At 47.1% G+C, this 23,724-nt stretch overlaps 1 protein-coding gene across 1 annotated transcript; it reads left to right on the forward strand.

Moving 5' to 3' along the window:
- The first annotated feature begins 1,499 nt into the window (after window positions 1-1,499).
- LOC146178938 (uncharacterized) lies at window positions 1,500-7,414 on the forward strand. The gene is made up of 4 exons (XM_084580075.1): window positions 1,500-1,527; window positions 2,793-2,890; window positions 3,310-3,430; window positions 5,912-7,414. The coding sequence occupies exons 1-4, from the start codon at window positions 1,500-1,502 to the stop codon at window positions 6,106-6,108; spliced, it is 444 nt and encodes a 147-aa protein (XP_084436201.1). The 3' UTR covers window positions 6,109-7,414.
- The last annotated feature ends 16,310 nt before the right edge of the window (window positions 7,415-23,724 follow it).

A 23,724-nucleotide genomic window follows, 5' to 3' on the forward strand; every position in this document is an offset into this window, starting at 1 on the left:
AAGGACTTAATACGTAGCAGATCGTCGCTGCTGAAGCACACAGCTACACACGCCTCGCATGTAAGCTGCATAAGGGCGTTTCCTTTCTGCAAGTGAGCCAAATATAAAGAATAGGCTGGCGGGTAGCTTTGACGACAGCAACGTCCCTCAGCAGTTTGCCCCAGCAACCATTCATAGTGTACATTCCACACATTTCCTTTACACGAGGCAAGAATGGAATCATGAGCTGTGCTGTGGTGGCTAAAGGGTTAGGGTGCTCAACTGTTGAGTCTGAAAACACTGGTGTGATCCGCTGTGCTGTGGTGGCTAAAGGGTTAGGGTGCTCAACTGTTGAGTCTGAAAACACTGGTGTGATCCCAGCCACTACAGCCATGTTTCGATGGAGGCAAAATGTGTGGCCCCCATATGCTCTGCAATCTCAGTGCACGTTGAAAGAATTCCATGTAGGCCAAAATCAATCTGGAGCCCTTCCTCTACGTTCCTCATTGGCTCATCTCGCTTTGGGACATTAAAACCCACATACTGTACCATACCAGAATGTGATCAGGAGTGTTTCATCAGTCATGATGGGTGCTATGCACATTAAGCCATGCTACTCTGAAAACACAAACACTGCATGCATGACATTAGATGCTTCTTCAAGGTTCACCTCTAACCCTATCATGTCACTGCTAGCATTATACTCACGCTAATACTAAGTTTATTACACACATCCTACTCTGCACTACTATTTCTGCACATATCAAGAAACAATACAAACATGCACGTCAGGCATAGCAGTTATAGCAGTTTTTGTTCTGCCTACCACCATGAATATGAATGACTTATGGTACTTCCCTCTCTGCAGCATTTTTTTTTCTTTATCAGTTTCGACAGGTACAGTATAGAATTTCGAACAGGTGCCAACAAACTTTCAGCCCCACACATAAGCACATAACAGCATAGCTCGTACTGGCTGCAGTGTTGCACTTCACACCTTCCTAAAAAAAAAAAAAGAAAGAAAGAAAGTAAGAACTGCATAATTGCGACGTATTAAAGACTCCAGTATTAAGAGAAAGGTAAACCTGCGCATAACCCGGACGAAGAAAGAACGACACACCACTTTTTGTACAGTGCTCATTCTTCGTCCGGTGTTCTGCGCTGGTTTACCTTTCTTTCATATATCATGCAGCAACTTGCACGATCCTCAGCCTTAACACAGAATTACGACTCGTAACATAAACGGCAAGATAAAGAGCAAATAAGTTTGCTATAAGGGCGCATAATGTGGTAACTATACGAGGTATATCGCTGAAATCGTCTAAGGGAAATGCACGGATGCTTGCTTCAATACAACCGAAACTGCGAATTCGGTGTCGCGTCCGGATGTGAGTGGAGTAGGTTAATTTGCCCTGCAGGCTTCTGTAGGCATTCCGATGAGAAGTGTGAAATTTCTCACTATAAAGATGGGTGTAGAGGAAGAAAATAAAGGAAAGGTTGAGAGATCAATATGAGATGGCATGCCGCTTTGTCGCGGCAGCAACGCGGGTGAGAGGCCCCGGGATGTAAACAATGTTCGACCAGCTAACAAACAAATCAAAGGCCGTTGAGTATGCAGACAAGACGAAAAACTCGCCGTGCAGTCGAAAGGGCCCCGAATCCCAGCGCCGTAATCACTGCATGAGCCTGTCTCGCGTTGCTGTCGCCGGCGTTACCGGCGTCGTTGTTTGGTGGTGGCGGGCACAGACCCGCGCACTACGCACACCACTTTGCTACTGCTACTGTCACAAGTTCGTTCGAAGCTTTAACCGAAGGTCTTCGCACGCTTATCCAGATGCACAGAAGACGATAAATGCAGCAGAATTGTTGGGCCGTCGCACAGCTTCACAACTTTTAACAGTCGATCGCCAATCATCCAGCATGCTTGTAGCTTGTAGTGGTTCATTCATAGACGCCTGATCTTCTGTACTGCGCATGCGCGCGGTCAACTCGTCAGGTATCGTCAGTTTCATTTTTATTTTGTTTGAAGAATGGCGCGCACGCGCGGTTGTCATAGCATGGTTGTAGTTGCGATAACGAAGACGAGGAAGCATCGCGGCATCGCAAGTTAAATGGACCGGACTCGGAAGGATATTTTTTGGAAACATCCCTGCCTACAGCTTTCTCCGGATTGTCGCAACGTCGTACGCGCATGGTAGCAATTAGATTAGTTAAGTTGCAAGTTGGGGGTGGTCGGTACATAGTTTTCAGATAGGCAGCGTAAAAAAGACGCGGACAAGGACGATACAGCGCCCAGGAACGAGATTCATCAGATTCAAAGGGCATCATTGCCACCAGTTCATCATCATCATCAACATCATGGAATCGTCTGCTGCTGTTTGCGCGTTTAGCGCTCGCGTGCAGCCATGCATGCGTGCAGCATTGTTCCAAACTTTTCTGACAAAAACTCCGAAATGCAAGCGGACCGCCTGCCTCTAGGCTCTCATGTTTCACAGCAGCAGCTCCTTATGGAACAGCATCCGTGCCTTGTAAAAGTATAGTGCAGGCACTATAGTAAAAGGATCGTCGGCGCTGACGCCGAAGGTTACTCGATCAAGGCGCACTTAATTGTGAAGCGAGCTCGCCGCTGTTCTGAATGCCGAAGGGCCTGCAACGAAAACCGTCGAGCAGTGGCCGAATTACCGGAAAAAAGAGGTTTACAATTCTCGCCATGACGCAGCCGTTGCGGCAATCTGAACACAGGTAAGCTCTTGATGAGATAATGTACAGTACTTTTGCTGTTGTGCAACAATTCAGCGCTTGTTTATTTCTAGGCGCACCGGCGGCGGTCGTTTGTCGGGCCTTCGGGGCCGCATCCTCTCTCTTGTCGGCCACTCGAGCGCGTTGGGTGTGTGCGACGGCATATACCGAGGTATGTCTAGTTTGAACAAAAAAAAAAAAAAAAAAAAAAAAAGAGAAACCCAAAAGTGTAGAATTCGCCCAATCCTTATAGTCTTCAACAGAATGAACAGCTGGCATTTCCGCGATTTGCATTGAGCGCTACCATGCGAGAATACTAAATAAATTATCTGCTCCGAACGGCCATACGGATACAAGTCTTCGAAATATGTTATACACCTTAAACATTCTTTGACATTCTCAAATTCTCTTGGGTCTATCCTGTGTGTGCTCCTTTTATTTTTGCTTGACTTCAACACTGTTACTGTTTGAGAACATTCATTTTGAGAGAAAGGATTCATGAATCGCATATTTCCTATAGTATTCGCTGTGATATTTTTGTGCATTCAGGAGTGGAGTACCCACCGCTTTTGGCTCCACATTCTCTTGCAGGTGATATCTCGAGTCCTCAGCTGTAGCCTGTTGCTTCTTGTGTCCTCAGCACCATCCACCGGCAACAGCATCGACCGTCTCATTTTGGTTGGGGGTGAGCCTGGGACAAGTGGATTGTCACGTAAGTTGAACCTTGTGCATGACTGGTTAATGGTATCAAGGTTTCCTGCTGTATGTCACTGTGTACTGCCACATGAGGAGATCTGCACATCTTGCCCTTGTCCGTGTCTTTTTTGCTCTGCTTTTCGGAAAAAAAGTAGCAGTTTGAACTTAGCCAACCAGCCAACCATTCGCCACTGCTCTTGCTCCCACCTCCTAACAGCTTGTTGCAAGTTTTTGCATTGACGCGCAAGTGTACAATGATCACAATTATTTGTGCAGCATCTTTCTGTGGAGTCATTTTGCAAATGCTTCAGCAGAGAACGGAAGGGCACTGTGTGCTCGTTTCCGCGTGCTTTCAAGCGCACGAAAACAAGTATGCCTCTGCTTCGCTGGCGATCGATGTTGTCATGGGCAATCACTTTAATTATTTCGCTGCGCAGCGTTTGTGGGATCAAATTTTCTTTCTTGCAATTTCTGCTTGTGGGCTCAGCTGTACGAAACGTTTACCTCGACCTTTTGTATAAATATGTGTACGTGCTTCGCATGCAGTTTAGAACAAAAACAAGTTGCTACGTGCAAGGAGCGAGCTGTAGCTTGCCTAAGTGTGAAATGACCGATCTGCTTTTAAGATGATGCTCCTTACAGACGGCTGTGATGTGTTTCCACAAAGCAGACCTTTTTAGCAGGATTGTCACAGTCAAAGCATTTTTTTGTCATGCTGCACTGAAGCGCAAAAATTGAATTCACCATGTTTCATCCAAGCGCATTGTCATCCATGTACTGAATGACTGCAGAGGAAACATTTAGTGCATTAGACGCTGAATGGCTGCTTAAATAGCAGACTATCGTTTCCGGAATCTGTGTAAACAGCTTGGTAAATTATAGGATAAAAATGCACATTACATAGCTGAGTGATAGCACATTGTGATAGGACTTTTTCTATGGTCATGCATTTCATTCATTAAAGATACTCAATGAGCAGTGCCATGTATACTACTCGGAAAACATCTGCTGTAATCATTGAAGTGTGCCCTATGAAGGAAATGGGTGGAGAGGCAAGTTTAAGTGTAGTTCGGACAGGTAAATCTTGTTTTCAGGAAGGTGTTTTCAAGGGCATAGTGCACTGAATTGCAGTATGATCTCTTGACATTCATGAAAAGTTTGTCCCTGTCATTGTGCCTGATTTCTCTTCAAGAACTAACCATGAAAAAGCAGTCCATTAACCACATTAATGCTCATAAATATTATTTGTTTCCCTCGGCTATTTTTTGCTTAAATAAACTACCTTTGGCTGCTGTAAACTGCAACTTAGTAGAATCATTCATATAGGATGTTAATAATATTGAATCTCTATCAATACCACCGTAATGAACATATGATGCTAACTTTTCACTTTGGATTTCTTTGTAACTATATTTGCTTCCTTGTTCAACCAGCTAGTCTTGTTTCCTTCAATTGATGTCTTTACCACCACAACGCCACTTTGAGGATGGATTACTGTTATGCACCTCTTTTTACCTACACTTGTTTTCCTATTCCATACTTTTTCTTTTGTATCCACTCTTGCATGGGCCCAAGAAGGGCGTGCACTATTTGTAAATAATCTAATAATAATAATGAAAAAATTGATGTTTCAAAGCACCTCGGGCTGCAGCCTAAAGCAAATAGACTCACTCCCCACAGGAAAGCAATAAATCAGAGCTCCAGTATTCGAGTTAAAAAGAAATGGAATAATTTGGATTGTAATGGCTAGTTTAAATGTTTTTTACTGAGAATCACATCAAAATATAACACAACTGACATCTCGATGGAAAGATGGATAATGGCTTGTTTTGTGTAAGTTATAAAAAGAAAACTCAATTTAAAGTTTTGTAGTAGAAATGGCAGGCAGGATATTTCCCTCTGTGCTTGAAAACAGATACGACGTGTCGCACACCACCTAGGAATTCTAAAAGAAATTGTAATATGGTGCATGCACCTAGGAGTTGTGAAAGAAAATAAATAAGCATGCTGCTTAACCTGACAGGGGGTGAGGCCATTCGCCAGGGAGATAGAAAGAATATGCTAGGAAGCAGTGTTCCTCGTTAAGTGGGGAGTCCCCTCCCCACTTCCTTTGTGTTAAGCTAGTATAAAAAAAGCAGGAAAACTATTTCCAGGTACCCTCATCCTGGAGCGTTCGAGAGTGAGAGTCTTGATTTGATCCTGATCTCCCCCTGAAGCACCCGAACGAGCCTTTGATGAGGATGCAATCGACAGCTGCCCACTGTCCTAAATCTTGTCGGACTGCCACTGCAGACATCAACGACAGCTTTCCTGTTGTTCTAAGTCTCATTGTGAAACCGCCGCAGACGCTAGAAACAGCTGCATCCGCTGTCCTAAGTCTTGGTTGCCAGAGCACTGCTGTTGAATCTAGGGCTGCTTTCTCTTTATCCAGGTACAGCATGTGATATTTGAAGCAGAAACTGGTTCTAGCTGATTGTCCCTTAAATCATCTTCCCAGGTCCGCTCACAACAAGATGGTGGAGGTGCTGGGTAGTCAAACATGCAGTAACAATAGAAGATTGCATTGCAGACAATGTCTTCCAGACGAAACGTCGAGCCCAATGTATGCAAACCAAGGAACAACTCGGCACCGACACAGGATGCATAGATCCCACAGAAAAATGGTGTGACCGAGATTCGGAAGAAACACCTTGAAGTATTGACGACCAGTTCGCAGAAATATTGAAGATCGTGATGAGGACAATGTTTCCATGCCAGTGAGTCCGGGAACAGAATGAGTACTCTGAAATTGCACAATTTTTATAACAATGAACTCACCATTAGAAGTTAACACCTCTGCTCTCACCTTTGTGGTCGAGAAGATAGCTCCACACCACAGAGATTCCTATCTCAAAGCACAAATTAGTCTGGCCAAGTGGTTTGTTTTTAGTGCTAGCCACCTGGGCACCTAATGCGGTAATGTAGGCAAGCAGCGGCGGTACTGGTTGGGCTCAATACTAAGGAAAGTAACAAGTCAGGGCTTAGCAGTTACGCCCAAGTTATGCAATGGAGTTTTACCTTGCTCACTTAATTTTAGTCCTAGTGTGTCAATAGTAGCGACATAGTAAGGATAATCCATACCAGAGCATATGTAAACATTAACAGAGTTTTGTGTCAGAGAGGTCTGATCGATCATCTGCAAACAAGAAAATTCAAGTCTGAAACTTAGACAATGTCACGGGTTTCTACTATTTATTTTGGCGAACAGGTGGCTGAGAAATAACGACCTACCTTAGGTAAATCGTTCAAATAAAGAGGAGCTGAGACGTTAACGAGGCTGAGCGTCTATGTACCAAGGCACCCAACAGATATAAATCCCGTAATATTATCATCACGCAACTCTCTCGACTTCGCTGCAGCCGAAAACAGGCCGGCCTGCCATTGTTGCCCGTACTAATGGTGCAAGGAGGCGACACAGAGCAGCCAGAAGCAGCAGCGCCCATTTGGCATTGCCGCCGCAATCCGTGGACCTGTTTTGGGAAGGCCGGGGAAAGCGTAGGTAAATGGCTGACCAAATACCAGCAGTTAAGCAAGTGGAACCGCTGAGATGCCACCGTTAAGCTGGCAGATGCGGGGTTATTTTGGGATGGTAGTAATGTGGATTGAGAACCATGAACTGTTTTTAATCAACTGCGACTGCTTCATGAAAGGATCTGTGAATACTTTGGGGACGGGAGCTTTAAAAAGGAGGTATGCGGAGCAGGCTTGACTACAGAGAGTACAAGTGTATGGTGAGATGCGTACAATTACTCTAAGGAGGTACTGAAGCTCTGTAAAGCGGTGCATCCAAGCAAATAGAAAGAATACAGCAGTGGTAGCTTCCTTATGGCATCGCAGATGATGTTTATTATTCTCTTAATCAGCAATGACAACATGGACACATACACAGACTGAATTGTAAAGCACCGCACATTAGCAGCTTTCAAATTACGCCTTATGCAATATCGTAGAGAATAAGAGGACTGCCAAATATCATCACTGTAGCTAGCATGAGCCTTTCAGCCTTTCCGATGTCATTGCCAATTTCATTTGCGATGTAGCCTCCAGAGGTGATTTTATACACCGCAGTAAAGCACCATATGCTAGCTCTTTTCTGCAAGCAGCTTTGGTGCAGCGCTTCATTTGAAGGTGTTCGCCTATTCATTATCGCCCTTGCCTGTGAACCTAGCAATTATGTCAACGGCACTGCTTGAATTGATCGTTCTTACGCAAGCAACAGTTCGCTCATAGCTCTATCCATGGCCTGTCCACAATGACCACTTCGACCCCTCTTACGATCTTATGAGGACTTGTACCAAGAGCGCATTCATGACTTCCCAATTTATTTGTTACAACTGGGTATGATTGGACTCATATCAACATTTTGCTGCCACTTGGGCCGAAATTCCTGCTACCGGCGGCAATGGCCGAAACATCGACCCACTGTCACTTTGGAGTTCATGACCTAGCCTGAATTTCTACTTCCATGGCACTTCTACTGCGCACCATCCCAGACAGACTTCCCTGCATCTCATTGCAGCCTCACTCCTCCAACTCAACGTTCTGAGTGCTGATCTTCTCAGCGATATCACACTCCGTTACGTTAAAACTGCTGGGTGGAGTCAATGGAGGTGCGATTGCAATTTCATCATTTTCAATTGACCTGCCCATCACAACGTCAAGGAGCCGCCCCGACATAATAGATGTTATTTGTTTCATAGCCGGAAACTGGTGACAGTGTTGGTGATGAGGTTAGCTTTAAGGACAGTCTTGTTCGCCATCTGATGTTCAGTTGGAATTGTTCTGTGGAATTTCGTGGCATCCGGAGATAATCATTAGCTCCGATGGGGAGTTGCATAAATGCAGTGACCGCTGGTCATGTGCTGAGAACTAATTTACAGTGCCTCCTCACGCTGTGCACATTATCATGGCCATTTAAATGTTACAGCAGTGTGCTGCAACCCTGGGCTTAGCGCACTGGAAGAATTCTGTTTAGTCTGAGTTTTCTGTCTATGCTCTACACCGCACTGTTTTTTTGTCGACGGCGACGCAGTCATTGCAGCACTATCTGCACTATCTGTTTCCGATGTTGCCTCCAACGTGGCTTGCGATGCCTTCAATGCTCTATGCTGTGCCGAATTGCACAAACAAGACTGTACTGCAGCCTCACTGCACCAATCTGGTGGTCAAGGTTAACGCCACACTTTGGGCAGTTATCATTCAAACGAACCCTCCGTGCTACCGTGTTGTCTGCATCTTGTAGGCTATGGAGTGAGCCTTTTTGTGACAGTCAGGGAGTTTAGCGATAGCTGGCAGGGGCGGCATCAGGGATTACCTGCGGAAGACTGAAGCTGCCAACTATGTCATAAAACCCGAACTGCTGAAAAAGCTTAGGGGCTCTTGGTCCATTGCTTTCGCATTCGGCGCTGTGTCCACAATTCAGGGGACTTTACTTTCAAGTCAACTCTTCAATGCGATTCCACGTTCGCCTGTTCATTTCGTCCCAGTAGCGCTGACTGAACTGCACATTGATGCCAGCAGAATCGAGATGCACAGTCAGTTAATACAGCATCATGATGATAATCAGCACATCGTCGCTTACGCAAGCGGGTCTCTGAGCAACCACAAGCGTATTTAGACTCTGACTAACCAAGACCGTCTCTTTGCCGTTTTTGTGTAAAACCATTCGGTTTTTAATTCATGGTCGTGTTTTACAGTCTTCATTTACCATCATTCATTCTGATGGCTTTTAAATCGGAGCATCTTCTGTAGTCTGACATCCACGTTGGGAATTAGGCTTTCAGCATTTCAACTTCACAATGTTTTTTACATCATCATCAGCCTGACTATACCCACTGCAGGGCGAAGGCCTATTTCATATTTCTCGTATGTTTTTACATTGGTCTACAACACGTGGACGCTGATTGCCTTTTGCGGCTTCCGCTTCTGAATACTATTACGATGCAAAAAACTGAAAGGAGTGCCACGGTACCATTTCCTCGAGTTGGCGGACCTTGACATCTTCGAGGCAGAATAATGGACAGATAAGCACATCGCGCCACTTTTCAATGAAACCCGTGATTCGTAATCTACGGCCCCTTTCTGCATACCCTTCTGCATACGAAAATGAATTACGCGTCTGTAGCTGTGGGCCTCCTTGTCGTTCCTGAAAGCCTAATTCTGTTCAGCACATAATTCAAGATGATGTCGTGTTTGGGCAATAAAGAGATGAAAATGGACTCCGAGGAAGCTCCGAAGGCTCTTCAGAGTGCGTGGAGTTTCGGAGTCTCGCAGCAGCTACCTGATACCATCCTCGCCTGATATCTAGCTGATACCGTTTTTGTTGATGAGGAAGCCAAGAACTACTCCAAAATGGCAGTTCTTTGAGTTCAATATGAGTCCTGATTTGCCAGTGCACTCAAGAACAATATGGAGCCTCTCACTGTCTCTTAGAAGGTCTTGCCGTAAATGATGACATCATCTAAGTAACGCATGGATATTTCCCAGTTTAGTCATCAGAGGATAGTGTCCATAAATCTCTCGAACCTCGCGGGAGCGTAGCATAATCCGAACGGCACCACGCCAAATTTGTACAAATCATATGGTGTTACGAAAGCAGTATTTCACGCAGTATTTCAGGCCTCCGCCACAGCATGCATCGTTCTTGGCAATCGTTTCTCAGCTCATCATGCATGCAGGATGACAGCCGCAAGGAGTAGTGCAAAAAGCATTTCTGGTAGGCAAATTATGCAGTAATTGCTTCACCCACCCTAGATGGAATGAGATATCAGCTGTCTGAAAGAAGAAATTACCAAGCATACAAAGCAATCATGCAAGGGGTGGTTGTTTACATTTCCAGAATCGCTCACTTCTTTTTGCTTCAAGAGAATTCTGTTTTAAGAGGGCCTTAGTCTCATCGTGAATCCTGCAGTGGTCCTTTTTACTCGCGATGTAAAGAACTACAGCAGAACATAGTTTATTATGTAAGTACCCCTTTACTGTTCGTGGCTTATCAAGTAATTACAAAGCTCTATAAACAATGTTCACAATTCTCGACACTAGGAGTTTTTTTTACATTCATATTACGCAATTTTACAACACCATATGAATAAAATGATAAAAGATGTAATTTTGCATTGAAATGCGCAGCAGATCTCGAGGTGAGACGTGTAATTTCTGGTGGATCCACTGCGTAACCTCGAAAAGTGGGAATGCAGCATCGAGCTGCCTACTAAAGATCACTGGGGTGAGCTAATGCTACAGTGGGGCAGCAGAAAAAAACGTGCCCAGTGTACGCGGTGCACATTAGGGCGTACCTGTGAAGCAGGGCGTCTCCAGAGACGAGGACATTTTGCAGAAGCAGAATACTCTATGGCTGAGCTTCATTTTTTGTTCAGTACTGTAGAAGTTGAGAAGAAGCTCCTGGTCAGCAAACCACGCCGCAACCTGAACAGTGCACCAAGAAAGCAGGAGATGCATTCTTTCTTCACCATACTTGTTCCACAGCCTCATGAACATGTCCACAAAATAAGCTGTATCACTGAGGAATACAGCACCTTCATCCTTGGGATTCAGCGCTCCGGACTCTAGCAGGGCATCATCCCAATGCTCGTGTGTGAGGTTATGATGCCACTCCATTGAAGTCCGATCGACACATGCAGAAGGGTCCTGAGAACATCCAGATGGTGCGGCTTGACGAGCTACAATATTCGCCTCTTGCAGCAGCCCTACGACGCTCCACACATCGCTGCACTCTCCCTTGTGAATGCACTCGCAACTCATGTAAAACGTTGCGGCACTTTGCAAAATGCTCTGCCCAATCTTTGGTACTTTTGGTTTGGTATTGGGGCTTAACGTCCCAAAACGACTCAGGCTATGAGAGACGGCGTAGTGGAGGACTCCGGAAATTTCGACCGCCTGGGGTTCTTTAACATGCACTGACATCGCACAGCACACGGGCGCCTAGCCTTTCGCCTCCATCGGAAAGCGTCCGCCGAGGCCGGGATTCGATCCTGCGCCCTTGGACGCAGTAGTAGAGCGCCCTAACCAGTGCGCCACCTCGGCGGGGTCACTCTTTGGTACATCGATGTCTCTAACAGTGCGGTACATTCGAGTGAGTGAGGCCAAGAGAGCATTGTCATTCACGCTGTCCTCGTAGCGACTATTCCAGCTATCACAGACGTAATGCGTGAGGCTGTCGCAAGGATTCACTGACGAGTTGGTGGACTCCCTCAGCCGCTTCGAGTAGGCATCACACGCCAATGTGTCGCAAGTCGTGCAATGATGTTTCTGGGGGCGTGGTCCAAATTCCCAAAGCGCTGTCAGGATGAAGGCAAGCAAAAGGCAGGAAACCCTGACGCAGCCTTTTACTACCACGCGCTTCTCGGTGATATCAGGGCTCTGTAAGAATTCTTCGCATAAGGATCTATTAGGGGACCACTACACCGTACTCAAGCATTTGGCAGGCTGGTACACATGCTAGCCGTGATAAGCGTTAATAGAACAGGTAATATTATTTGTTGCCATAGGCAGCCGAATCAGAAAATGTTAATCCGATGGAAATTAAAATTATGAGGATTTAAGCATGGCTTGAACCTAGTGATAGAGCAAAAGCATAGTATTGCAGCAATAGTCTGTTATAATTTTTATTTAAATTAGATTTTGGGTAAACGAAGGAGCATTATACTTTTGAGTGGACTCCACAGAATTGTACATAAGTACACCTAAGCAGGTCAAGATTCATACTTTTTGTATATTGTATATTGGTATATAAAAGTGCAGTATCTGTCTTAGACCTTGATTGTTGTTCAAGGGGAAACCTTCCGTGACATTGACTGCTCAGGTTTTGGGGACAAGAAGGACCCTTATACTTTTTTAGTGAACGGCATAGTATTGTTTACTGCTACGCCTAATCATTTTTATATATTTTTTTAATATTGTACCTTGGTTTATAAGAAAGGATATGGGCAGTATATGTATTCGATCTTCAAGGTTGTTCGAGGTGACATCGCACAAACCAGGGCTACCTTTTCGCTTTTAAAGGACCACTGTCAAGGTATGACATTTTAAGCAAATGAGCCCAATGCTTCGATCAGTTACCAGAGACAGTCTGTGCAAAAGGCTACAGCGATATGCGCGCCGCAAAACAGAAAAAATACTAATCAAAGCTCTCTTATCCTCCCCTTTGGGAAACCAACTTCCCCATTCTCTACGAGCCGCTAGGCTGACGTCGGAGTAGCGAAGACATCCATTGGTCCGTCTCGCTGACTGACGGGTGCAGGATGGGCGTACACGACTAATTGTGTGCGCCGCTCGCTGCGCGCTTTTCTCTCGCCACGGCCGGACTGAATGCATGATTGCCGCGGCGCGCGCTCCCTCGGCCGTTTCATTTTCGCGCTCCGCAGTGACACGCTCCACCTCCCACCACACGCGGAGAAGGATGGGGATTTTGACTTGTGGAGGCTAGACGACAGGGCAGGAGAGTGAAAAACGTTTAAGGGAACGACAGAAGACAAATATAATCGAATCGTGTGATTGTGGTGGCTGTAACTGCGTTATTAGTTACTCTTTTCAAAAACCTTTTTTTGGGCCTTGCGTTCTGTGGACGAAGCCTCAAGTCACGGGGGAAGAAAAATTTTCGACCGGAGGGTGGACAGTGGCCTTTTAAGGCGAAAATAGTTTTCAGCAGGAGCTATCGGCAGAGGCTGTCATGCTTTTGAAAGTGAGAGTTAAAAATAGGTGATAAACCTTGTCTCCACCGAAGATCGAATCTCCATTCCTTGGATCCCCAGCGCCGAACGCTTCACCCCTGCGCCACACGGGCCGTGACACGGTCTTCATAATTCCCATCTACCGTGAGGATGATAGTGGGATTCCACGAGTGACAGATACTGCGCCTTTCCTTTCCTGTAAATCAATTGTAGAAGGCCAGTGAAATTTGATGCCTTCAATGAAATGCTGGTTGTGTTCGACAAGGGACGCGTGATGTAGAGTCACGACTGGTCATGACAAGTTGACCCCACTGGGCGTCCGATACACGCATTCGTGCGGCGCCTTTCACTTGCCGCTTCCTCGAACGTCGTACCACACAGCAAACAGAAGTAGACCCATATCTCTAAGAGGAGTTAGTACAGCAGGCATCAAAGGCGTTTGAAATCGATTTACAGGATAGAAAAGGCGCAGTATCTGTCGTAATTGATTGATTTATAGGAAGGGAAAGGCGCGGTAACTGTGAGTGAGTGAGTGAAAAACTGTTAAGTATATTTAAGGGAGGGGGATGTGTAGGTGGGGTCCCTAGTCCGGGACTCCAGCGGCTGCCGCTGCTACCCGCGCACGTGTCATGAGGGCCCGTTGGGCCTCTAGTCCAGAGCTGGATAGGGCAGCCTCCCACCCCTCAATTGTTGGCACTGCATTCGGATCATCTGGAGGATTGTGTGGGCAGGTCCACACCATGTGGTGCAGGCCTGCCTTTTCCCCGCAATATTTGCATTTGGGGTCGCAGAACCCGGGGTGTATTGTGTTTAAACGGGCTGGTGTGTTATATGTACCTGTCTGTAGGCGTCGCCATCTAACTTCCTCCGCTTTGGAGAGCCCCTTGGCTGGGGGTGGATATTTTCTGCGAGTCTGCAGTGCTGTCCCCTCTCCGCATACGTCGCCAGAGGGCCGGGATAGGGCGGTGTGGAGGATGGAGGGGTCGAGTCCCGGGGGAGGAGAGCTCGGGCAGCGGCATGGGCGCACTCGTTCCCTTCCACGCCTTGATGTCCCGGTGTCCAGACGAGGCATTTGTCTTGTTCGGGGTGTCGATAATTTTTCAATATTCTGGCAGCCTGAGGACATATTCGCCCTTTGATGTAGTTGCGGTAGGCAGCCATAGAGTCTGTTATTATATAGGCGCAGGTGGTATGCGTCGCGGCTAAAGCAATGGCCACCTCCTCCGCAATTTCTATATTGTCATCGCAGATGGTGAGGGCATCAACCAGTTGTTGTTGGTGAATCACAACCGCTACCGTGTACCCCGCTTCTGACTTTGCTGCGTCTACGTAGTAGGATTCAGTGTCCGTCCCGTACTTTTCCTGGATGTATTTGGCCCGCGCCTTCCGCGGCGCCCTTGGTGGAACAGAGGATGCATATATCACTTGTTTTCTGTGGACGCCTCTACCGTGCCGTAAGGGAAGGGAGGAACGTGGGAGTGAAAGTTGAAAGAGAAAGAGGAGCCGTAGTGGAGGGCTACGGAGTAATTTCGACCGCCTGGGAATCTTTAAGGTGCACTGACATCGCACAGCACGCGGACCCCTCTTCGTTTCGCCTCCACCGAAACGCAGCCGCCGAGGTCGGGTTCGAACCCGGGTACTCCGGCACAGTAGTCGGGCGTCTTACCACTGCACCACCCCGGCGGGGCTCGTAATTTTCCGTGAACACATGTACCACTCCTTAAAGGAAGGGAGGAAGATGTTAGTGAAAGAAAGGGAGCTATGTTGTTGTTGTGGCTGTAGGAAGAATGAAAAAAAAAAAATGCACGGGCCTGGTACTGGCTCTGTAGCTGAGCTCCGCTGCCTCGTGCAGACAGAAGAGAAAATAGAAAAGGAAGAGGGAGAGAAAGACGCGCGCCGAAACAACAGCCGTCGTCCACCACCGAAGCGGTGGCGGGTACAATGACGGCCTACAACAGATAAAAATTCGGTGGCAGGCAAGCCCGCGCCGCAAGCGGCAGTGACCTACCTGTCGCAGTCCCATCAGGTGAGTCAACAGAGATGTGCCGAAATGGAAGGCTTTCGCTATAATGACTTTCGCCTCATCGCTTTAGGTGTCCAAAGTACCCTCTAACCAAAATTTTGTAGCGCAAAGCTACACTACCCGGGTAAGAGCAGAGTTCCGCGTGTGTGCACCACCCGTTATGCTCATGCGCGAGAGCCGCCAAATTCAAAGCGACGAACAGAAGTCTCATGCCCAATCAGCATTGAATCGATACTTTAAAATAAATTAAAAAATTAAAGAGCAGTGCAGAATCTGCATCGGAGTAATGCGAAAGCACGGATGCTGTTGGTGGTGGCTTCTGATGGCTTCTAGTATAGCTTAATTCACTTTTTGTTTGCGCATTTTATTCTGGTGCTTTCAAATTGCGTGCCAATCCCTTCATATGCCCTTTTTTTAGCTCTACTTTCGGTTGCGTGACGTCACATCCTTGACGTCATATCCACTACGGCACCCGTTTCTATCTACGCTTTCACTCCCACCTTCCTTCCTTCCCTTGTGTGCACTGAACAATTTTGGCAGATACTGCGCCTTTCCTTTCCTGTAAAGCAGTTACTCTAATTAATTCCCTAATTAAGTTTTTGGCCTACTTATTTTTTCTGCAGCGACAATACGTCAGCCTCTTTCAATTGACACCACTCATTACTCTCTACCACTTCTCAATTACCCGCAACTGCTGGGACATGATTTTGCGGACGCGGTCTGCGAACAGAAATCTGAACATAGCGAAGTAACGCTTTCGCTTAATAAAGCTTGTCTTCCAACGGGGAATCGAACCTCCATCCCTTAGATCCACACCACAGCGCTTTACCACTGCGCCAAGCCACGAATCGTTGTTTTTATTGCGAAAGCAATACTGCTAGCACTTTTCTGCGCGCAGCTGCGGCGCACGACCACGTGACAGCGCGACGTCACGACCAGAGGAGAGCAGGTGTCGTCTCTCGTCTCTTCGACCGTAGTCGTTCCTTCGCTCGGCGCGGCGGCTACCACGTGACAGCGTGACGTCATGTGACAGCATGACGTCACGACCAGAGAAGAGCAGGGTTGCGAACTAATCTCTTCGGCCGTAGTCGTTCCTTCGCTCGGCGCGGCGGCTACCACGTGACGGCCTCCTCGGCCCGCCGCGTGAGGATGCTCGCTAGGAGAGGATAAACAAGGGCCGAATCCACGAAAGAGTTCGCTTTGGAACGCGTTCGCTTTGCCGTGACGTCAATTTGACGTAGGCATTTGGGGGAGAATAGTGGGATGAACGCTGGGGGCAGAGAACAGCCAATCAGCTTTGCTGGGCGGTCCCATCTCGGTTGCTCTGCCTTGGCGTGGGCCTTCTCCTCGGGAGTCGGAGGAAACGACACCCAGTTTTCTCCGTGTCGACACGCACGATTGCCTGAGCGACGGCCAGATTTGTCCAGCTCACCGACGACTGCGGGCGCCGTATAGTTGCCTCACTGCCGACTGCCGCCTGGAAGCCTCCGGTAGTGAAGAACCGCAGCGCACCGAGTACTTTCCGCTCTGTTGTGAGCGCGCTTTTCCTCGTTGGGTCAAGGTTGGGTTTGAGCTTTTCGCATAGCCGGCGTACAAGCCCCTCCGACATATATTATGTTGAGGCATGAAAAGGAAAGAAAAATAAAGAGCCTCTGCCCGTGCCACATAGTATAACGGGCTTCAGTCTAAAGTGCCTTCGGAAGGCATCGTCAGGCATGTCGAAAGGATCGTCATGTGCGCGCGACCGCTGAAGCCACCGATCACATTCGCCGAGCACTTCGAACAACAGCGCGGCGACGGGGGCACGTACGGCATGATTCTCGCGCTGAAGCGAACGCCACTTACCGCGTTCGCTTCAGCGCCCGTCCACCACCGAAGCAGTGGCAGGTGCAATGACGGCCTACAACAGATAAAAATCGGTGGCTGGCTAGTCCCCGCCTCAAGCGGCGCCGACCTACCGTCCCAGCCCCGTAGGGCCAGGAACTGCCGCCCCCTACGTTTCATCTTCATCGAAACGCGGAGATGCTGCGGAGATACTCCTGAGTAGTGGCCAGGTGTCTTGATGTTCACATTGGAGCGCCTTGCATCTCCTGTACTCCGTAGTGTAACCCTACGCATATTGGCTATGCGAGGAACGGAATATACACCGCTGCATATGTCAAAGAAAATGAGCCGGCCGTCTCCGCAATGCCAAATCCGAAACCCGGAGAGGCCTCGCTGCCCAGCTCTTGCCAGAATGATCGAAGAGCTCCTGCGCCATACGCGGAGAACATTTGAGGCAAAATCACCAAGACCCTCTCTCTGCTCGAGTTACGTAGAGGTCTGCACTGAATAACTAACTGTTTCAGTACCAGCACAATTGGAACCACCGGTTTTCGTAATAATTGCGGGAATACACGAAGGATAGAGACAGAACTGACACGGCCGCTCGATGGAAGCGCACCCAGTGCGCTTCCATCGAGCGGCCGTGGAACTGATGGGTCCCATAGTTCTGGTCGGATAGCGCTCATTCCATTCCAGGCTTTCAACTATTGTTCACTGAAAAAGCTAAGGCCGCTGCGATAGGGCGCACTACCTCAGAATAACTGCCTGGGGGGCGAGTTGGTGCATGATGGAATTGCACCAACTCGCATGTGGCATGTGCATGTGGTGTCCCCTTCTTGTCTGTGTCCGTTTCCGTGTTGCGCCGCCGTTCAATTCCATCGGCGCACTACCTATTTGAGATATCCTGATTAGAAGATGTCTCAAATGACGTCGGGCCGTGCAGGTATCATAATGCGAAAGAATTTATTACCTCATCCTACGGGTGACCAGGAAGTATTACCGCAAACTTCCTTGCATCTGAGAATAACAGATAACGATAATATTGAAATCAATCACTGATAATTAGTAATAATAATTAGTAATTGGTTATTCAGAGTCATTCGTAGTCATGCATGGTTTGTCAAAGCTATTCAGTCATGATTGGTCATTATCATGATTAGTTATAGTAATACTTTATGACATGCATCGCCAACTATAACTGACTAACCCTCAATATGAGGATATGAACCATTACTGGCAAAACCTTGTTATGACTAATCAGTGCTTTCAACTATGACTCTGAATAATAATGAATATGACTATCTATGACTATGCTATCTATGACAAGACAGACCATGATTATGATTATAACTGGCACTGGCTAACCATGGCTATAGCTAACCATAGCTATGACTAACCATAGCTATGATTAAGACAAACTACGAATATGACACATCAATATTTTGACTAACTATGATTATCCATTGTAGAGCATGATGAGATAGATGGTCGCATAATGTGAGAGCACAGAACAAGGGTTCAAGGAAAGCCTCAATTCGCTAGCCGAGTCAATATTTCGACAAGTCCACTTGTCGTAACGTTAACTCGGCTTGCATACTGAGGATCCCCTCAAACCTTGTTCAGCGCCCTTTTATAAATATGACTACTACCGTCATAGTCAAGGTCCAGTGTCTGATGTCATAACAGTTCAATGTAGACAGAACCACTGCATCTCCAGATATGTCTTAGGCTTTGCCATTGTAACGGCTGTGGCGCCACTGCATGCACAGCGGAGAAATGTTTTCGCATTTCCACAAGCAAGGATGTCTGAGTGCTATCGAAATTTTGAGTTTAAAAGTGACTTCAGATTATGTGGCTTATAGTTTGTGGTCAGTCTATGTGCTCTTTAATATAGCATTGAAAATAATCTAAATCAAGGAAATTTGAAGAAAAAACAAACACACCGTATTAGCACAATATTCGCAATTATGCTTTGCATCTTTTTTGCTACCGAGAAAGAGAATGCCTACGCACGTGCCACGCTCGCACGAGCAAAAGAACCAGCCTTTCACAAGAATCAGTCATGAACCTCGACGGAGCGGAAAAAGAAGTCTCGAAGGCGTCGAAGTCCTCTACAAGCTCCAAGAAGTCAAGGAGATCGCTGAAACTCGCGAAAGAGTCTGAACAGGAGCAGGAATCGTCCAAGACGTCTCGAAAGAGCCGAAAAAGAGGTGACGGACCAGCCGACTACCGCACCGAGAAAAAACCCGAAGAAGGCTCTGATGCTCGCCAACAGGCTTCAAGTGACGTGGGGCCGCAACAGAAGTCTAGCAAAGAACCGACAACGGGAGCAGCAGATGTTCCTGGTAAGGATGATGCGCATCCAACGCTATCACAGTTCCAAACATCTGAGCGACGAGACGTCACTGCGAGTGAATTCCAACCACTGGTCCTCGCACAACCTGAGTCTACAAATCTGCCTTCTTCGAACGAGAGCCAAGCTTTGCCCCCAACAGCAAGGGATGACTCAGGCACTGCTCCAAGCGGTGTACCTGTGGTCCGTACCACCGCTTCAGATGAACATGCCCACGGCACTGACAAAGAGCTGGAGCCCACGACACGCACCATACGCCACGCGACTCTGGTACAGGCTGGCGTCGAAGCAGTGAGAGCTGTCAAAGCAAGCGGTCTTAAAGAAGGCCTGAAAGTAAGGGCTCTGAGCGTACGGACGCAGCATGTCGTGGAGCAGCCCACACAAGGAATGAAGCCTTCGGGATTTAAGGTAAGCACTGTACACCAAAGAACAGGCTTCAAATGATTCTTGGGAGCGAGAATATGGCATGCACGACAGTTCTTGGACGACCAGCCATATGTTTCACCGAAACAAATGGCAACCTCTTTTGTGCCAAGGTTTAATGGTTCTTCCTTAGGGCTACTGTTTTAAAACCTGAATATCTTTTAATATTTTTTGAATGACAGGGGTGGTAATAAACTCACAAAATCTTTCCTGGGCAGATTCGCCTTTCATACTTAATGCTAGCTGGATAATGCGCACGAGTCTAAATGTACCGTCGTGGTCAAAAGTGATTTACTCTGCGGCAGACAGCACAGCGCCGAGAAGATTCAGGCCAGTGAAGCGAAAATGTGCTGCAGTGATCTCTGCAGGTGTCATCGATGAGTGGGACACCAAATTTAGGCGGAGCGATCTGCAGGCACGTCGCTTGGCGCGCTCATTGCAACTCATTTGGAACTGCCATAATGTCGACCGGCCCTGCAGCAGTTGTGATCCACGGCCAATATTCCATGTGTCTTCTCTTCTGTGCGCAAAGCTCGACTTCACTGTGTTCGTCAACGTTACCGACCGATATAATTTGACCGCCAAGTGACGATTCGCCGAGGGTGTGTTTCGACACCATGCAATGTGATTCGCTATAAATACCGCCACTGAGCCGGCAACCGCATCGCCAGCTGTGGACATGTGACCAATCACGTGACTCGTCGTTCGCCGAAATAAGGATGCGAGGCGCTTTCGGCACTAAGTTTCACAATGGAGGATAGCCCCTGTCTACAGCGGTAACAGCGGTTCTGTCAGTGGTTACTTTGTCGCGTAGGCGGTAGACTATTGCAAGTCACCCGTTAGATATTGTTAGCCGAGTTGCGGTATTGAACAGATGAGAAATCGCCCTCAAGAGTGATGGAGCTTTCGCCCTGCAACTAGGATTAAAAGTGCTATACCTCAGCAATGTTTCTTTGCATGCACCGGCATGGTAAGAATATTTTATCGTTAACATATGTTAGTTCTGATATTATATCTTGTGCACGCTATAACAATGGCGCAAACAGCGAAGAGGGCCACGGCATCGTTACCGCTGCAACGTCGATCGCCATTTTGGTCGGTGAAATGCGCCGCATTGTAATTGCGTCGAACTTAAACAGGTTAAAGAAAGATGGTTGTTTTTAATTTCTGTTAATATTTTCTGGTGTGGCTGCTTAAGGGGACGGAAATTATTGCATGCTGTATGCGCGCTTATATAGGCCAGGATGTATACGAGCCATTATTTTTGTACGATGTGATGGTGCCCTAATACATCCTTCCGTGACATATTCTTGCAGATCTCTGATGTCACTGAGAAGCGCGTGGTGATAAAAGGCTGCGTCGGGGTTTCCTGCTTGTTGCTAGCCTTCATCCTAACAGCGGTTTGGGCATTTGGAGCACGTTCCCAGAAACGTCATTACGTGACTTGCGACACGTTGGCGTGCGATGCCTACTCGAAGCGGCTGCGGGAATCCATCAACTCGTCAGTCAATCCTTGCGACAGCTTCACGCATTACGTCTGCGATGGCTGGAACAGTCGCTACGAGGCCAGCGTGAATGACGACGCTCTCTTGGCCTCACTCACTAGAATGTACCACACTGTTCGAGACTTGAACATACCAAAGAGTGGGCAGAGCATGTTGCAAAGCACCGCTGCGTTTTACATGAGTTGCGCGTGCATTGGCAAGGGAGTCTGCAGCGATCTGCGAAGTGTCTTTCGGCTGCTGCAAGAGGCGAATGTGGTGTGGCCCGTCAAGCCGCGCCATCCGGACCTCCTCAGGACCCTCCTACATGTGTCGATCAGGCTTAAATGGAGTGGTATCATTAGTATAGACGTGTTCGCCTACGGACGACAAAAAGCCGTGTACCTGCGACCATCAACCGAGTTTTACATGTTAGCTAGGAAATCAAACGAGCAACTTCGTTCGATTGCTAGCAGAAAACGTTACTTCGAATTCCTAAAAAGAAGCTTCATGGCTGCACACAGCACAGTTGTACACGGTGAATTGGTGACCTTTGAAGATACACAAAAAGTTGACCAAAAGATGTTTAATGTGCTTTGGAATAAGAAGTTCGTACAACCCATAAAGCAGTTGAATCATTCCTATTTTTATACTTTCGTCCCAGGCCTCACACAGGAGCGATGGAATGAAGCTCTACAAGACTACGGATTGTTGAATCCCGAGGATGAACGCATCGTATTCTACAGTGATACAATTTACTTTGTGAACATGTTCATGAAGCTGTGGAAGGAGTACGGTGAGGAAGAAATGCATCTCCTGCTGTCCTGGTGCACTGTTCAGGTTGCAGCGTTGTTTGCTGACCAGGAGCTGCTTTTCAACTTCTACGGCACTGAACAAAAAATGAAGCTCGGTTATAGAGCATTCTGCTTCAGCAAAACATTCGTTGTCTCCGGAGAAGCCCTGCTTCACAGGTACGTCCTAGTGTACACTGAGTTCATCGTGCACGTTTAGTTATGCTCCCTGACCGCAACGATAGTTCGCCCCAGTGATCTTCACTAAGCGGCTCGATGATACTTTCCCAGTATCCTTTATTGTGCTGTAGAGCCACCGGAAGTTATATGGCTAGCCCCAAACTCGGTTGTCCGCTGTTCATTTCAACGCAAAAGTCATCTCCCTGGGTTTTGCGATATCGCGTAATATAAAAGTTAAAAACAACCTAATCACGAGAATTGTCAACATTGTTTACAGAACCCTAAGTTTTGGGAAACCCGGGAGCAGTAAAGGGATACTTACATAATTGACTACTCTCTGCTCTATTTTAGTCTTCCGAGTTATAAGGACACTACAGAAATAGCGTCAAGACTAAGGCCGTCATAAAACAGAATTTTCGAGACGAAAAAAAAATAACGCGAGAGATACCGGAAAAGCATAAAACCAAGCCTTGCGTGGTCGCTTTGTATGCTTGGCAGTTTGTTTCAGACAGCCTATGTCATCTAGAAGTGTGTGATGAGAGGCTAGTTGTTAAGGCAGTCTGAAGACAAAGCTATGCAGGAGGCAGGACACAGAAAATATACAGACAGGACGAGACAGGATCTACGCTCGTGGTGTCTGCATCTTTTCTTTGTCCTGTCTCCTGCGTAGCTTTATGTATTCAGAATGCCTACATGTCATAACGTGGATGGGTTTGAAGCTATTGTCATGTGGTAGTGACAAGGCCGTAGGCACAACATTGAAATCAATTCTTGTTTGACTGACTTGCACCCCCAAAAGAACAGCAACTCGGTGGCGGTGATAGCAGAAATGCGCTCAATGCCCGTTGCAGTCGTCAGCTGCCAGTTTAAAGGCGGTGAAGAAAGATCTAGATAAAATCGCAAGAGGTGACTAGCATACCCTGGAACATTTTAGAAACACACGCACGTGGCTGAAATCGTTTGAAATATATATCGCTGCATCTGCATTAAATGAAATGATAAAGCCGTGTCCCATGACAACGATCATGAACGAAAGTATGCTGGTAACGTTCCGCCACTAGTGGTGCGCACACTCCCAGGTACCATTAGAATGAGTGGGGGCAGCTGTTTCGGTCTGAAAGTAGATGCCCTCGACTTCCGAGGCAAGCTCAGCCGAAATTGTTCGGAGTCAGAATTAAGAAGCAAGACAAACTTTATAAAGCATCATACGATATAGAGGAAATCAGTCTCGTATGAATACACAGAAAACAGTTTCACAGAAAGGCAATGCAAACTATGCAACTAAAGAGGCTTTAAATAATCACAAGTCTTTATAACAGAGAAAAAAATTCTAGACGGCACTTTCGACCTCTAAAGTACGATGAGGTGAAACCCATTGTTTCGTGTATGATCGCAACCCTCCACTACAGCACCTCTATCTCCCTCTCTTCTTTCATCCCACCTTCCTACCTTGCTTTACGCCGTAGTGCATATGTCCGCGGCGAAGTGTGACAGGTACTGTACCTGT

This window comes from Amblyomma maculatum, chromosome 9 (genome assembly GCF_055883805.1).
Source record: "Amblyomma maculatum isolate TAMU_Amacu chromosome 9, ASM5588380v1, whole genome shotgun sequence".
In the NCBI taxonomy this organism is placed as follows: domain Eukaryota; kingdom Metazoa; phylum Arthropoda; class Arachnida; order Ixodida; family Ixodidae; genus Amblyomma; species Amblyomma maculatum.